The following is a 15,202-nucleotide window of genomic DNA, read 5'->3' on the forward strand; positions in this document are numbered from 1 at the left end:
GCCATTTCCAACCCTTTATTGGGGCTCTGTCAGCCCCAAATAAATATAATACATTAAACCCAGAGCTGAGGGCATCGTGCACCCCAGAGGCACCCCCCACAACCCCAGCTGGGCAAAATAAGTTAGCGGGGGGCCTGCCGAAGGCCAGGCCAGCTCTCTGGCTAGGCAGGCGATGGCAGCTGGACTCGCACACGCTGATCTAAAGTGCATCTCGGTTCTGTGGTCCCCATGTCTGTGTGGCCCCCGGCTGGGCCACTGGGAGGGGCGGGCGGGAGGCTCCCGGCGCTCACACCGTGCCAGCAGTGGCCGCCGAGGCTCTGTGTCCATCTGTCCGTTAGGGGGGTCGGCCACATGGCTGGGTGTCCTCAGGAGAAGCTGTCGTCGGGCCGTGGCTGGGAGTCGAAGGGCGGGTCTGAGACCGTGATGCCTTGATGCAGCTTCTCCAGAGAGAACTTCATCTGGGAGGAGGAAGTGGGCAGGGTAGGGGGTGAGTACTGGCAGGGGTGACGTTCCTCCCCTTCCCGCAGTTGAGGGACTGGGCAGGGTCCAGAGAGGCCACATCCCCTGCCAAGGTCACCCTGTGACAATAGTGGAGCCACACTGCACCCAGTTTAACTTCCAAGGTGCTGGAGATGGAAGGGGCCCAGGTGGCCCAGGTTCAAGTTGCAGCTCTGCTACGTACCGGGTAGCCTCGGGCAAGCCCCTTAACGGTCCCAAGGTCCCTCCGCTGAAAGACGGGTCAGTCACAAACCTGCTTCACAGGATTATTTCAGGGATCCGATGGGCAAACACCTGGCACTTGGCATACAGGAAGCGCCTGATACACATCGGCTACTCTTATTCTCCGCTGTGTGACCTTGAGCAAGTCCGAACTTCTCAGACTTTAGCACCCCCATCTAATAGATGGGGAATAACAAGAGCATCCCTCTCATAGGCTGGCCACAAAGAGCAAATCAGTGGGTCACAGCAGCACATGGAACAGCCCAAATCAATCTGTGGCTGCTGCTAACAAGTCTATGAAGTTGACCCTGTGCCCTCGGCAGTTAAGGGAGGAAAATAATGGGAATTTAACTCAGGATGGGGAGGCCCTGCCATCCCTCTCTGTGAGCGATGTGACCCCAGCCTCAATGCCTTTCCACCCTGTTCTGCACGGCCCTTCCTAGCACGAGCGTCTCCCTGCAAGTATGACCTCAGGGTGCAACGAGGCCCCTAGACGCGACTCCATATCACGGTCTACGGTGACCACACGTGATTTCACCATTACCCGCCAACTTGGGCTCTGATACCCTTGGGCGTCCAGCCAATACCAGCCAGCTCTCAGCTTCCCACACAACCCCTCCCACCTAAGGCACTAATCCAGGACCTGACATTTATGCTGACCCACCACCACATGAATTGGGCACCTACTGTGCGCAGGCACTGGGCTCACACTAATGACAGCAAACACGTGTACGGCGTTCACTCTGAGCTTGACGTTGTTCATACGTGAACTCACTTGATTTTCACAACAGTCTTTGAGGGAACAGCAACCATCGTCCCGCTCGCAGAGGAGGAAGCCAAGGCTGGCAACGGTGAAGTCACTCACCCAAGGTCACACACCAGAATCTGAACCTCAACATCTGAATAGATGCTGCCACCGTACTACAGACAGCGTCTGGAGCAACCCCTTCTGGAGATCTGACCCCAGCATCCTCTGGAGAAACTCTTTCCCACCTTCACGTGACCCTAGTCACCCCACAGCGGCCGTGGGGTTCAAGGACCAAGCCTCGCCTACCCCCGGCCTCTGTGACTGGCTCAGGGACGGGCCTGTGACCCTAGCAGCCAGTGAGAATGAACGCTTTCCTTTACATGTCAGCCTAGAGCTGCAGGTACCACCCTGGTCAAGAGTGGGAGGGGAGGATGCCCAAAACAAAGCCAGCCCTGGGGGTGAACAGAGTCAAGAGATGGAATGAGGGTGGCTGGATCCAGCCATGCCTGAGGTCAGACACCCGTGGATATTTTTCCTAGGACGAGGGCCAATTCTTCGATTTGTCCAGCAACCCTGGGAGCTGGGGACTATGAATGGCTTCCTCATTTTACGGAGGAAGAAACTGAGGCCCAGATGTGTCTGCCACATGGTGGGATCTGACCACAGGGCCCTTCGGCCCCAAAGCCGCACCTCGTCTAGGAGCTCCACGGAAGCCCTCAGGATCTGCCTCCACTTGTGCACCTCGACGCTGTGGAACTGCTTCTGCAGGGCTAGGATCTCCGCCCACTCCGTGGCCGTCTGGGGGAATTTGCTGTAGGGGACGCAGGGCTTGAGTGGGGCGGTCGCCTTTCCCAACCTACCCAAGTTCCCAACCCCCTCAGGCCACCCACTCACCCCTTGGCCAGGGCCAGACTGTGCCAGGACTCGAAGGTATGGGCCGTCCTTTCCAGAGACCAGAGGCGGTAAAAGAGGAGGACATTGAGGGCGATGAGGACGATGAGGCTGAGGGCAGGGGTCAGAGGTCAGAGGTCAGAACCAGCACGCAGACACTCCCATAAGTCAGCACCCACACAACCCCACCTCGAAGAGCACCACAATTACCCCCTTCTCAGAGGAGAAAGTGAAGGTTCAGAGAGGGTGAGAGACACGCCTAGGGTCACACAGTCCACAAGCAGCAAAGTCAGGGTTCAAATCCGGGCCTGACACCCACACCCCCTAACTTGCACAGCAGGCTGCCTCACTGGGAGAGCTGGGGGCACTGAGTGGGGAGAAGGGGCTGCGGCTGGGACTGAGGCGAGGGGTGCCAGGGATGCGGGATGCGGGGCCCTACCTCACACAGATCCTGAGGCGGCAGCAAGGGGGAGACAAAGAGGTGAGAGCCGCCCAGCCCTGAGAGCCGCCCCGCCCCTCCGGAAGCATGCTGCACTGCCCCGCTCTGGACTGCCCGTGCTGGGAAACTGAGGCCCAGAGTGTGTGACCAAGCTGACTGTCACTCCCCAGGGCCTGCTGGGAGCTCAGACCTCACTTCCAGGTCCTCGGAGTGCCCTGCCCCCCACGTCCCCTAACGCCCCCCAGGGCTTTGTGCACATTAGCGTCCCCGCCTCGGCTCTCTGGGGTCTCAGCTCAGGAATCCTCTACTGTCCCAGGAAGCCTTCCCCTGCCTCCCACAGCTTTCCCGTCCCGGCCCTGTCCCCCAGCACTCTGGCCTGGTGTTAGGTCCGTTAGTCACTACCATGTCCCCAGTGTCACCCAGGTTAGGGTTGGGTACAGAAAGTAGGAATGAGATGTGTCAGTGACAGTGCTCCTTTTCCGTATCTCTCCTGGAGCACCTCATTCCACCTCCTTTGGGTGCCTGCTCCCCCAGAATGCCCTCCCTGCCCCCTGGGCGAGGGCAGGCCCTTCCGACCTCCCAGAGCCCCCAGGGCTTCCCTCTTCCAGCAGGACATGCTTCTCCATGACCCACTGAGCAGCACACTGTGTAAGGAGCTCTGGGCACCTTCCAAACATCCTCTCCTTTCGTCTTTGCCGGGCTAGGAGGTGTGCCCATGCTCCCGCTTCAGGAGAGGCCCAGAGAGGCCAGGCACCGGCCCGATGTCACACAGCCAGAATACAGATCCAGGCCTGGGTGACCCCAAAGCCTGAGCCCCTTACTCACACGACGCTGATGAGAACAAGGGCGCTGGGGATGCCTGCCCCGGGGCCCTGGTCCACGGATGGTTCCGAGAAGCGCGAGCTGAGGGAGCCTGAGGAGAGCACCACGGAGTCAGACAGACCCATCTCGGCATGACCCCCCCGAGCCCCGCTCCTCCGCCCGCCCTGCCCAGGCCTGAGGGGACACACCCGAGGTGTGCATGCCAGCCCGGGCACAGGGGTCAGGGTCCGGGTGCTGGGGCCCATCGCCGTGACCCCTCCAGCTCAGGGGCCGCTTCCGCCTCCGCAGGCCTGACAGCAATCCCCGGGCATCCTTCCCGCCTTCCTCCAGGGACAGCTTCTCGGCTTTGGCAAGCTCTCGCTCTGTGGACACAGGAGAGGCCTCTGCACGGCTGCCCCTCGCCAGGCTCCGAGCCCGTCCCTGCCCTGGCCAACCTCCGGCCCCTACCCAGGTGGTGGAAGTAATCTTCGATGCCACTCCACGAGTTCTTCTCGATCAGTGACTTCACAAGGCTCCAGGGCTGTTTCCGGTAGCGGATCTCAGAGGACACTCTGGGGTTGGGGAACAGGGCGAGGGGGCCGGGGTCTGACTCCAACCTCGCAGCCCCACTCCCCAGGGGGAGCTCTCCTTCCACCAATTCAGAGAGGGCCCGTCGTCACCCATAGACACACACCTTGACAAGTCTCCCGACCTTCGCAGCGCCCACCCACGCCGGCAGCTGACCCCGCACCTCCTTCCCGACTCTTCCATCCTGCCGCTGTGCCCCAGCTCTACACGGAGTCTGAGACAGCTCAGCACATCCCACTCCTGATCTTCCCCCGAAACCTATTCCTCCCCACCTTCCCCATCGCAGTCAATGGCAGCTTCATCTTTCTATTGGCTCACGCTGGACACCCCCAGGTGCTCCTGACACGTCTCCCCGAGAGAAGGGATTGTCTGGTTTGCTGCACCCCCACCGCCTGGAACAGTGCCGGGCACAGAGCACATAACCCGCAGCCAACAAACAACTAAACCGATCATCATGCACTCAGCCACTCACTCGCCTCCGGCTCAAACCCCTTCCACGGATGGGGGAGAGGTCCCCGGGGCTGCCCTCGTCTACCCTCCGCTGTTCAGGGTTCAGAGAACTCAGGGACCCAGAACGTCTGCTCCTCTGCGGTGGTAACCCACGTCGTGCTGCGGGCTCGGGGTGGGGACGGAAGGGTGGGGACCCCGGGAGCAGCAGGGTGGCCGGCGAGGGGCCAGGCCGCCGCTTACCGGAGTCGGGCCTTGTTCCGGGCAAGGCCCAGGATGCAGTAGCGGTGGGCAGTGTAGAAGTAGTCCTGGTAAGGGATGCCCTGCGTCAGCACCTCGGAGTCCACCACACATGCGCCTGCCTGCGGGCCGCGCCGGAACAGCGTCTGCGGGGACGAGGAAGGAGGAAGCGGTCAGGGGCACGCCACCCGGCCACGCCACCCAGCCCGCCGCTCTGCCTGGCCCACCTGTGTCTCCACCACGGAGGCGCTCTTGGGGCCCAGCGGGTTGCTGATGGGAATGGTGTAGGTCAGCACTCGGCGCTGGTGGCACTTGCTGTCCCCGCTCCAGGGACTCAAGGTCACATCTGGGGGAGGGAGGAACAGGATGAGGAGACCATTCTCCAGTTTCTGCCCACAGGCCATAGGAGAAAGCCTTTTCGGGTAGTTCCGGTTCTCTCGGGACTTGCCCCCAAACCCACCCCACCTCCAGGCCCCCCACCTTGGTGTCTGCCCCACCTTCCTTCTAGACACCTAAAACTTCAGGTGTCGGTAATTCAGAGCTGGGACTTCTCCCTACACTTCTCACCCATGCTGGGGCCTTCTTGTCCACTCTTGCAGCCTCAGCTTCCCTCTCTGTACCAGTCCGGGCTTCTCCCCTGAGCCTCAGACCTAGGGTCCTGTGACCTCCTGAACACCTTCTCTTGGAAGTTCTCCAGATACCTCACACCCACCAGGTCCCACGCTGGCTTCCGCACCCCCCTCAGCCTCCCCTCCTCTCGGGGTGCCATCGCAGGGGCAGCCCCATCATCCCCCAGGTTCCCCCCGGAGGCCTGGGCCTGCCCTGGACACTCCCTCCCCTGGGTATCCACTTGACCTCCTGAGCATTGCTCCTGCTTCGGCCCACCCCTGCCCACCCAGGGTCCCACTGCAGCCCCCGGGAATTTCTGGCCTCTGTCTCCACCTCTGAGGTCCAGGGGGTAGCTTCTTAAAGCCAAGCGTGTGCCCTGCCCCTAACCTGCCTAGAATACTCCCTGGCTCTCCAGGGCCTCTGGACAGAATCGGAGTTCGTCAGTCTGATGTCAGTCTCTCCGGGACATAAGCATAGTTTTGAAGACCGTGGGGCCCCAACTCAAGGCACAGTCTTACTCATTCTGCAGGGGATTTACATGGTTCATTTCCATGGACAGAGGAAAAAGAAACAGAGAGAAACTACCTTCTGACTAGCCCCTCCCCGGCCTGAATCTTTCAACTGGTCCCACAGGCAACCCTTCCACGTCACCTGGCGCTGGGGCTCCGCCTCGCCACACCTGGCCACAGAGGCCCGGCCTCAAGGGACTCTCCCAGCGCCTGCCTCTGGTCTCAGGACCTCTGCAGATGCCTTGCTGGCCTCCTGGGTTTCTCCTCCATCTGCTCCCCCTTCCCCAGAAGAGTTCCTCCTTCAGGCCTTGGTCTCAATTTCACATCCTTCCAGCTGCTTTTGTGGATACCCCTCAGGTCACAGCTACCCCTCTGACACTCACGGTCTCGGCACATCTGTGACGTATTTGTGTACCTATTTACCTTCGTTCTCACGAGATTCTCGAGTTCATCTGGCCTGGCCTCTGCACAAACCTGACAGACCGGGCACTAAAGGTGTGATCGTGAACTTGTATTTATTAAGCGCTTACTATATACTACCGTTCTAAGGCACTTTTCTAGCATTAACTCACGTAGTTCTTAGGAGACCTGGATACGACAGGTACTATTATCACACCCCCAACGTACACAAGAAGAAACTGAGGCAGAGAGGCTCGAAACCCGGCGCAAGGCCACTCAGCTAGTTAAGAGGCAGAGCCAAGTCCGGTCTCACAGAATCTGCTTCTAAGCCCGCAAGGGCACCACATCTGCACAGCAGCCACCCGCTGTCTCCTGCTTCCTCCTCCCCACCCCCGCCCCGTGCCTGCACAACCTCAGCCCCCTGACCTGTGAACTTGCACTGCTGCAGGAAGCCCTGCAGGAAGGGCGAGTCCGAGAAGAGCATCTGCTGGAGCCGCTCAGCACCCACGTGGAAGACTGAGTTGATGAGCAGACGGCCAGAGAGGTCAGGAAGCAGGGCGGCCAGGTCAGCTGGGTGACGGAGAAGGGCAGTGGATGATGCATTCCTCCCACCTCGGAGCGGCTCTGGGTGGCTGCCCCCTTCCACTCCCAGGCCTCGTACGGTGGACGGGCAGACCCACCCTCCAGGGCTGAACGCAAGTGGAGCGCCCACTGCTCGGCCCCTTTCAGCCACAGGCTGGCTTTAGGGTGGGCATGTGCCCCAGGGTCAGCCAGTCAGAGCCACCAGGATTGGTTCAGGGGTGGGCCTGGGCTCTCGGCCACAGTGATTGGCTCCGGGCTGGGCTTGTTGCCCAAGTTGGACCAAACAGACCAACCCTAGAGGTTCTGGTGCAGCCCCTGGGAAAAGCGTACTTTTTCTCAACTAGGCTTGTCTGGGGCGGGGCTGGGGCTCTCTGTGCCCCCACAAACACAGAAGCTACCTGTGAACGAAGCTGGCACAGAGAAAATGGAAATAGTCATAATAATAACAACAGCAGCAGCCAACACTAACGGGCCTGAGCTCTTTACGGATGTTAACTCATTTTAGCGTCCTTAACACCAACCCTATGAAGTAGGTATTATTACTGCCAACCCCATTTTTCAGGTAAGTAAAATAAGTCTTGAAAGAGATTAAACAATTCGCCCAAGTTACACAGCTAGGAAGCCGTGTGGCCAGAAATTGGACCTCGGCAATCTGGCTTCAGAGTCTGTGTCCTTATCTGCTCTGCTCTGCTGCCTTCAAAGCACCACTAAAGACACACAGATTTCTAACACTGCCATCTGTATGCCTTACCTGCCTGCCCACCCCCTGGATTTCAGTCCCATGAGCCAGCAAATCCCTTGCTAATGCCAGCCTGTGTAAGGTTTATCACACATAACCGAAGAGAAGGACTCGGGCCACCTGTCTCACCTTCCTCCCCTGTGGACGAGGAGGAGTTACTCGTGTCTGTCAACAGTTCCTCACTGGGCAGCAGGTCCAAGGGGCCCAGGGAGGTGGGCCCATCAGGCGGGGTAGGCTCTGTGCTCGGGGGTTCAGCCACCGGCGTCACTGTCTGGCTAGAGGAGGCGTCGGGCTGGCTGTCTGTCTGCTCCTCCTTGTCCTCCTCTGCCTGCAGAGAAAGGGCTTAATCCAGCTTTGTCCCACCGCCATTCCAGCCCGAGGGCCCCCGTGTACCCACACTGGCCATAAGGACTCAGCGCTGTAGGGAAACCAACACTGGAGGGTCACGTGGGCACGTAAAGCTTCCAGCTGAGCATGTCACAAGGGGCCCTGGGGCTGCCCGGATAAGGGCCCCTCTCAGTCCCTACCAGGCCCATCTTGGGTGCCTGGGCCATAAGCCTTCTGATGCCCCTCCTGCCCACTGGTCCATCCTGTCCATGCCTTGTCTCCTACTTCATCTGTCCATCTGTAAGTCCATCTGTCCATCCGTCCCTTGCTTCTTCTGTCTCTTAGCTTTTCCCTGTCTGTCTGCCCTTGAGCTGATCGCTCTCACTCCCCGTTTTCTTTGCCATCTTTTCAGGTCCATCCCATCCCTCCATCCATCCCCTCCCCACTGCCCCCCTCAGTCCGTCCCTCTCCCTGACACCACCACCCCCTTCCCCTCTCTCGCCATCAGCATCCTCTCTGTCCCCCATCCTCCGCTCACCCCGTGGTCTGCATCGCTGCTGGCCCGGGAAAGGTTGGGGGTGACGCGGCCACGGCGTGAACCCACCGGGCTCGGCTCCTGGCTATTGTCAGCTGCCCCAGAGGGGGTGATGTCACTCAGGGCGATCACATCTCCCACTTCCTTGGGGTTCCTGTGGGGTAAAGGAGGGTGTGAGATGTCTATATCTCTGAGACCCCCCACACCCTCCTGGTCGCCCGGACCGTACACCCACCTCAGTCCAGCCAGGACTCCCAGGAGCTCTGCACACAGCCCCTTCTGTCTCCCCCCACCCCAGGAGCCAGCCACCAGCCTCTGACTCACCCCAGACCGTTCAGCTGCAAGGGGCAGACGTAGTCCTCATCCTCGCTGGTGAGGCCCAGCTCTGAGCCGTAGCACTGATGCACCAGGTGCCAGAGCTCGCGGGGACTCAGCGTCTGGGCAGGCAGGACATGGGGTTGGCCTGAGTTTCCCTGGGCCCAGAACCCTTGTTACCCCAGTCCCCACCAGCCCTCCGACGCGGCGCTCCCCCGGCGTCCACAAGGGGGCAGCCCTCACCCAATCTGGCTCCAAAAGGTCTGGCACCAGGAGCCAGGGCCATCTGGACTTTCCCCCTGGGTCCTCACGATACTCCCGCGTCTACAGGTTAGCATCCCCAGACTTACAGAGGAGAATATGGGGGCCCAGGGAGGGGAAACCACGCGCTGAGGTCACACAACTGACTGGGGGCGACCCAGGGATTCAAACCCAGCCGGACCCCAGAGCCAACGCACCCTCCGCCAGGCCATCCTGCCCCTATCTTCCTTAGTGCTCCTGGCCAGAGCGGCAAGGCCGACGATGAAATGGTAGTAAAAAGTTAAGAGCAGCAGCAGCAGGGGCGGCCATCCACTGAGTTGTTACCAGGCGCCAGGCACTCTTCCAACCCCCTCCCGCGCACTCACTGAATCTTTAAAAACAATTCTGTGAAGCGCTAACGCCGTCAGTTTAAGGCAATGACGCTGAGGCGCAGAGGTGCTCAAGTGGCGGGGCTGAGATGGGTCCCGGGGAGGGGCCGGTCTGGCACCCTGGAGCTAACCATTGGACGGGTCTGCCCCACAAGAGCTGACCCGACTGAGCACGGATTCTGGGCTCAGCCCTGGAGCTCTGAAGTAGGGACTGTCCCTATCTGAAGGGATTCAGCGACCTGCTGGTCACTCAGCTCCTCAGGGATGGGGCTGGAATCCCAGCGCTGGCAGGCTGGCTCCAGGCCCTGAGCTTTGAAGCCTCCTCTGCCCCCACCCTCCCTGGAGACCCTGCCGCTGCACTGTCCCTCCCCAGGCTCCTACTCCAGCACCCTGGCCCCTGAGGACGGGTGTGGCTGGAGCCGCCCCAAGGGGACAGGACAGGAGTGCAGCCAGAGAAGCAGGCTTGGCCTTCTGGGGTGCCGCAGGCCAGCAGGAGCAGTCTACCCGACACCTATCCACCCTCCCTCCCTGCCGGCAGAACCCCAATGTGTTTGGAGTGAGAATCTTCCCCACCCCTAGGGATAAATTATAACTGGCTTACATCAAGTTTTCCATCTTTCCTTTGCAACTGAGGGTGGTCATGTCACCCAGTTCTAGCCAAAGAAGTGCAGAGCCCCCCTTTAAAGGGGGTTTTCCCTCCCTGATAAAGGAAAGTCCCCTTTCTATCCACCTGTTTCTCCTCCACATCTGGGACACTCACGTGAGGGCATGATGCCTATAGCTGTAGCAGCCATCTTGCAACCACGAGGCAAAAAGCATGTGGACAAAACATCAATATGCAGAGGGTGATAGTACGGAGGAACAGACAAGAGCTTGGGTCCCTGATGACATGGGGGAGCCCTCAAATCCACCCTGGACTGCCTGCCTCCAGACCTCTAGTTACATGAGCGTCAGCTGGATATAGAACCTAACCGCAACAGGTCAGAACCCCAGCTCTGCCACACAAAAACCCTTGTGGCCATGGGCAAGTCTATCGCTCCATGCTTCGCTGGTGAAACAGGTAATTACCACGCTGCCTCGTAGGGTGGTTGTGAAGATAAGGTGAATTAATTCATGTAATGCTCAGATCAGCGCCTGGCACCCAGTAGCACCGTAAGTATTAGCTGTTATTATTACTTTATGAACTCAGTATCTGTTTGCTTAAAGCATGTTTGGTTGAGTTTTCAGTTACTTGCAGTCGACTGTATCCTACGTAAACTCATGCAACCACGGTAGGCACTGTGGGAGGGTCTGCTCAGGCTGGCGCACAGCAGACCACCAGAAGGCGGGAAGTCCAGGGGCACCTGGGAGGCTCGGTCGGTGAGGCGTCTGACTCCTGATTTTGGCTCAGGTCATGATCTCACGGTTCGTGGATTCGAGCCCCGCATCGGGCTCTGCGCTGACAGCTCAGATTGGGATTCTCTCTCTCCCTCTCTCTCTGCCCCTACACCGCTCTTATGTGCTCACTCTCTCTCTCAAAAATAAACTTTAAAAAAAAAAAGAGGGATGGGGTAAGTCTAAAAGCCCTTACTCAAAACCTGTGGGGCAAAATGTAATTCAAAATTAAGCAGTTTGGGGGTTTAAAAAAGCTAATACGGTGCCTACACTGTATATAGCAATACGGTACCAATAACAATAACTGTATTATGCTTAGTATTCAGTGCGGTATATACCAAAGGTTCTCAAAGTGTGGTCCAAGGATTTCTGGGGGTCCCCAAACCCTTCCAGGAGATCCATGACACCAAAATTATTTTCGTAAGTATGTTAAGTGTTACTAGCAATGAGATGTTACTCGCTTTTGTCACTGTTATTCTCATACTGGTACACGGTGGAGTTTTCCAGAGGCTACATGACATGGGATGCTGCCTTTTTCCAGGGGCCAATGCAATATGTGCTCCTGTATTCTTGTGTTTGAGAATTCCCCAGTTTCAATTTCTAATACAGTAAATATTGGTAGACATAGCCCACCTAAACAAAAGCTCTTTGGCGTCCACAATTATTTTAAAAGAGTATAAAAGGTTCCTGAAGCCCTACAGTTTGAGAATCACTGGTATATTCTATATTGGATAGACATTATAACTTTATATTGAATTCCAATTATACCTAAGGTGTACCCCAGTCATCCACATTAATATTTTTTGTCCTGAAACACATGAACAGTCACACTGAGATAAATGGAGGCCTGAGCTATACAAGAAGCACATGCGGCCATTTAAGTATAAATGAATTACAACTTAAAATGCAGACATTCAGCTACACTATCCACTTTTCAAGAGTTCAAGAGGCACATGTGGCCAGTGGCTACCATATTTTGACAGCATGGATGGAGAATACTTTCATCTTAGCAGAAACTTCTATCAGTGCTGATACAGACTACAAATAACCATGCTAGCTCAAGTGAGGTTTTGCAGCCACACATGCAAAGATACCTCCCTCAGCTGAGAGCAGTTTTGATTTGTGGACAGAATAAAAGGCCATGGATATGCGTACACGTGGGCAGGCCTGGCACTAGGGCCCGTGGTGGCCCCCTGGTGGAGTCCATAGATGCTGCAGGTACGGCAGGCCTGTGCCCATTCCCCAAGTTCTGGCCCTCCCGGCTCCATGATTTCCCCTAATCCCCCATCCAGGTCCCGTCCAGACCCACCTTTTCAAGCAGCGCATTCTGCCAGAGGCGGAAGATAAGGAGGAAGCAGCGGTCCCGGGCCCCAAAGGAGGTGAAGAAATGCTGCAGGAGAGAGAGGGGTGTGATGGGGTGGGGGACAGACATGGCCTGGATCTCCATCCTGATGCATCCGTTCATTCACCCCTTCATTCACTCCACAGAATGTTTATCCTATGCCCAGCTTGGCTGTGGACGATGCTGGAGTCACTGTGTTGAGGACACGGCCCCCGGCCCTGCCCCCGGAACTCACAGTCCAGGGCGAGAGACAGGTATGGCCCAAAGTGGTTGGGCTGTGATGGGGTGAAGCCCAGGGCACCTTCCCAGTCTCCTTCGGCTAGTGGGGGTGGTCACCCAATCCATGTTTGACCGACAAAACACAAAGGGGAGTCGGCTGTGAAGTCTTCCCACCGTTCCCTTCTCCCTTTCTGAGTCATTAGTGGGAGGCAGCCATCTTGGGACCATGAGGCAACAATCATCAGGACAGAATGGAGTGTCAGGGGAGGCTTCCAAGGAGAGGGGGCATCTGAGTTGACAGATATGGGAACTCACGAGGGAAGAATTTTACTAATAATATTATCTCCGAGCAGCTGTGTGAAAGGACAGACTGACTATAGGGACTGAGACGAGGGGCTGGTGTGGGGGTTCCAGGTCGGTGGTGATAGGAGCCCAGGCCAGGCCGGTGGAATGGCAAGGGGGTAAAGAGAAAGCAAGGGATCTGAGGGTTCAGGGTGCAGAATAAGCAGGGCTTGGGGCGGGAGGGGCTGGCTAAGACCAGTGACCACAGCCCCCCGAGCAGGTGGTCAGGCTCACCTTCTCGCTCTCAGTGCAGATCTGGATGGCATTGGGGATCAGCTTAGCTGTCTTTTCCTTCTTCAGACACGTCACTTCCTTCAGCTGGATGGAAATCTGAAGACGAAAGGCCAGTCAGAAGAGGCCAGGGCCCAGACCGCCCGGAGCCCCTCCTTGACCCTGAGTCGGCTCACTGTTGTTTCCCAGCGGAAGATGTTGCTGTAGAAGCAGATCCAGTTCTCAGAGAGGTAGAGGCGGCCCTGGAGGAGGATCTCGCGCTGCAAGGCACAGGAGTAATCTGAGGCGGCCGGGGGGAGAGACGGCAGACACCGGAGTCACACACGCTGTGCTGGCCAGCGAGGGCGGGGAGAGGCGGGGAGGGCAGAGCTGGGAACCCAGGGCCCGGCCCAGCACTGGGTCTGGGCGTCAGGACTCACCCACAATGAGGCGTTCAGCCTCAGGGAGTTTGCTAAACAGTTTCCGGAAGTCCTCGTTCCGCTGTTTGTATGTGGGGCTCAGCATCTGGGGGAGTTTGGAAGGTGAGTACCCGGATGTGGGTTCACACCCCTACTTCTGCCCCACAAAGCCCCCAGAAGCCCCTGAGTCTCCTCACCCCCAGACAAGCTCTCTGCGGTTTCAAGTCTAGCTCACGTCTGGCCTCCACTGCCCAGAACCCAAAACTAACCATGACGAGAGCTGTCATTCGTGGATTTCCACATAAGCCAGGCCCTGCGCCAAGTACCCACCAGCACCACGGACTCTTAGGGAGTGTTCCCTCCAGCCTTGAAAGGTTGGGACAGTTTCTCAGGAAACAGGCCCGGAGAAGTTAAACAGCTCACTCAAGGTCACGCAGGAAGTAAGGAGCAGCACAGAATGTGACCCTAGGTCAGCTGGCCCCCGCACCCACTCCTTGACTGCTACAGCCTGGGGCTCCCGGCCCAGCACCTGCCCCCCTCCCTCGCTCCCCTCCAGCAAGCCCCCTGCCCAGCACTTACACTGTACCAGCTCTGCATCTTCTGTAAGAGAAAGGAGCAGAGTCAGAATGAGCCCCTAACTCCCCCACCCTTCCACTTCTCTCCCCACCCGACCTGGGCTTGCACCAACCTTGCTATTGCGGATGAAGTTCCTGCTGCCCAGGCTCTGGGTGCTGGGGGTCCCAGGCACGCCACCCTTCTCTGAGGAGCTGTCTGACCCCTTCTCCACCATGGTGCCTGCTTCAGGCTCGGGTGGGGGCCGGCTTGAGGGCAAGAGCTGCAGCCGCTTACGGAGAGACGGGGAGCTGCTCGGCGTGCTCCGGCCGGAGTGGGGGGTGGTGCTGAGGGAGGAAAAGAGGGGCATCAGGGGGAAAAACAGGCTAGGTGCGGGCACAGGCTTATTTTAGGAGGCCACACACGAGCCCGCTGATCCCCACCCACAAATTTCTCTCCCCTTCTCGCAGGGTGACCGAGCAGTTTCCTAACTCTGCACCTCGGTGACTTCATCCGTGATCCAGGGGAGATAATACTTGTCCTCATCTGCTTGTTTGGACAGTCAAGTCAATCAACACGTATAAAGTGCTTTTAGTAGAGTCTGGCATATAGAGAGGTCTATTTTTAAAATTAACTTATCAATTCATTTGTAGGAACATTTATGGAGTAGCCACTTTCCAGTCTGTTGCTTCAGCTAAAAAGCCTAAGCGTCTTATTTTTCCTGTTCACTCTTCATTTCTCATCTATTAGCAAGTCCCACCTGCTCTACCTCCAAAATCTACTTCCGTTATTTCTATTATGCCCATTTCCCCTGCTCTAGCCCCCTAGCCCAGCCTCCACCCTCCCCCTCCCAGACACCACAGCAGCCCCCTGTCCCCATCCCCACCCCCCTGCAGAGGGTGAACCCGAGTCAGGTCAGGGACCTCCTTGTAAAGGCCGAGCCCCCCACCCCCTTGGCACCCAAGGCCCTGCTGTGGCCTGTCACACCCTCCACTCCAGCCACCCCAGCCGCCTTTTTTCCCTAAGCATCACCGACAGCATTCCCACATCAAGGCCCCTGCACTTCCGTTCCCTCTGCCCAGAACATCATTCCACAGCCCAGCCTAACAGACTCTGTCTTATTTGGCTCAAATGCTCCTCCTCCCCTGGGGGCCCAGCCCCCCGAAGCCCACCTCACACTACCTCAACTCTTCCTGTTGGCTTATTCCGTTTGCCTATTGTTGCCT

General features: G+C 57.9%; 1 protein-coding gene across 4 annotated transcripts in view; it reads right to left on the reverse strand.

Annotated features, from left to right (window-relative positions):
• GRAMD1A (GRAM domain containing 1A) overlaps positions 1-15,202 on the reverse strand; it is a 21,666-nt gene continuing 6,464 nt past the window's right edge. For all 4 annotated transcript variants that reach the window (XM_019422971.2, XM_053906328.1, XM_053906329.1 and 1 more), the window contains exons 2-19: positions 14,113-14,323; positions 14,004-14,024; positions 13,446-13,530; positions 13,203-13,306; positions 13,030-13,125; positions 12,202-12,282; positions 8,899-9,011; positions 8,578-8,728; positions 7,842-8,040; positions 6,818-6,961; positions 5,102-5,220; positions 4,878-5,020; positions 4,068-4,171; positions 3,809-3,982; positions 3,624-3,711; positions 2,363-2,470; positions 2,159-2,279; positions 1-458 (exon numbers count right to left, since the gene is read on the reverse strand). In XM_019422971.2, coding sequence (XP_019278516.2) covers positions 366-458; positions 2,159-2,279; positions 2,363-2,470; positions 3,624-3,711; positions 3,809-3,982; positions 4,068-4,171; positions 4,878-5,020; positions 5,102-5,220; positions 6,818-6,961; positions 7,842-8,040; positions 8,578-8,728; positions 8,899-9,011; positions 12,202-12,282; positions 13,030-13,125; positions 13,203-13,306; positions 13,446-13,530; positions 14,004-14,024; positions 14,113-14,323 — 2,155 coding nt within the window. In that variant the 3' untranslated portion in view covers positions 1-365. The remainder of the gene's footprint in view (positions 459-2,158; positions 2,280-2,362; positions 2,471-3,623; positions 3,712-3,808; positions 3,983-4,067; positions 4,172-4,877; positions 5,021-5,101; positions 5,221-6,817; positions 6,962-7,841; positions 8,041-8,577; positions 8,729-8,898; positions 9,012-12,201; positions 12,283-13,029; positions 13,126-13,202; positions 13,307-13,445; positions 13,531-14,003; positions 14,025-14,112; positions 14,324-15,202) is intronic.

This window comes from Panthera pardus, unplaced genomic scaffold, assembly GCF_024362965.1.
Source record: "Panthera pardus isolate Hobbes unplaced genomic scaffold, ASM2436296v1 HiC_scaffold_18, whole genome shotgun sequence".
NCBI classification, from domain to species: Eukaryota; Metazoa; Chordata; class Mammalia; order Carnivora; family Felidae; genus Panthera; species Panthera pardus.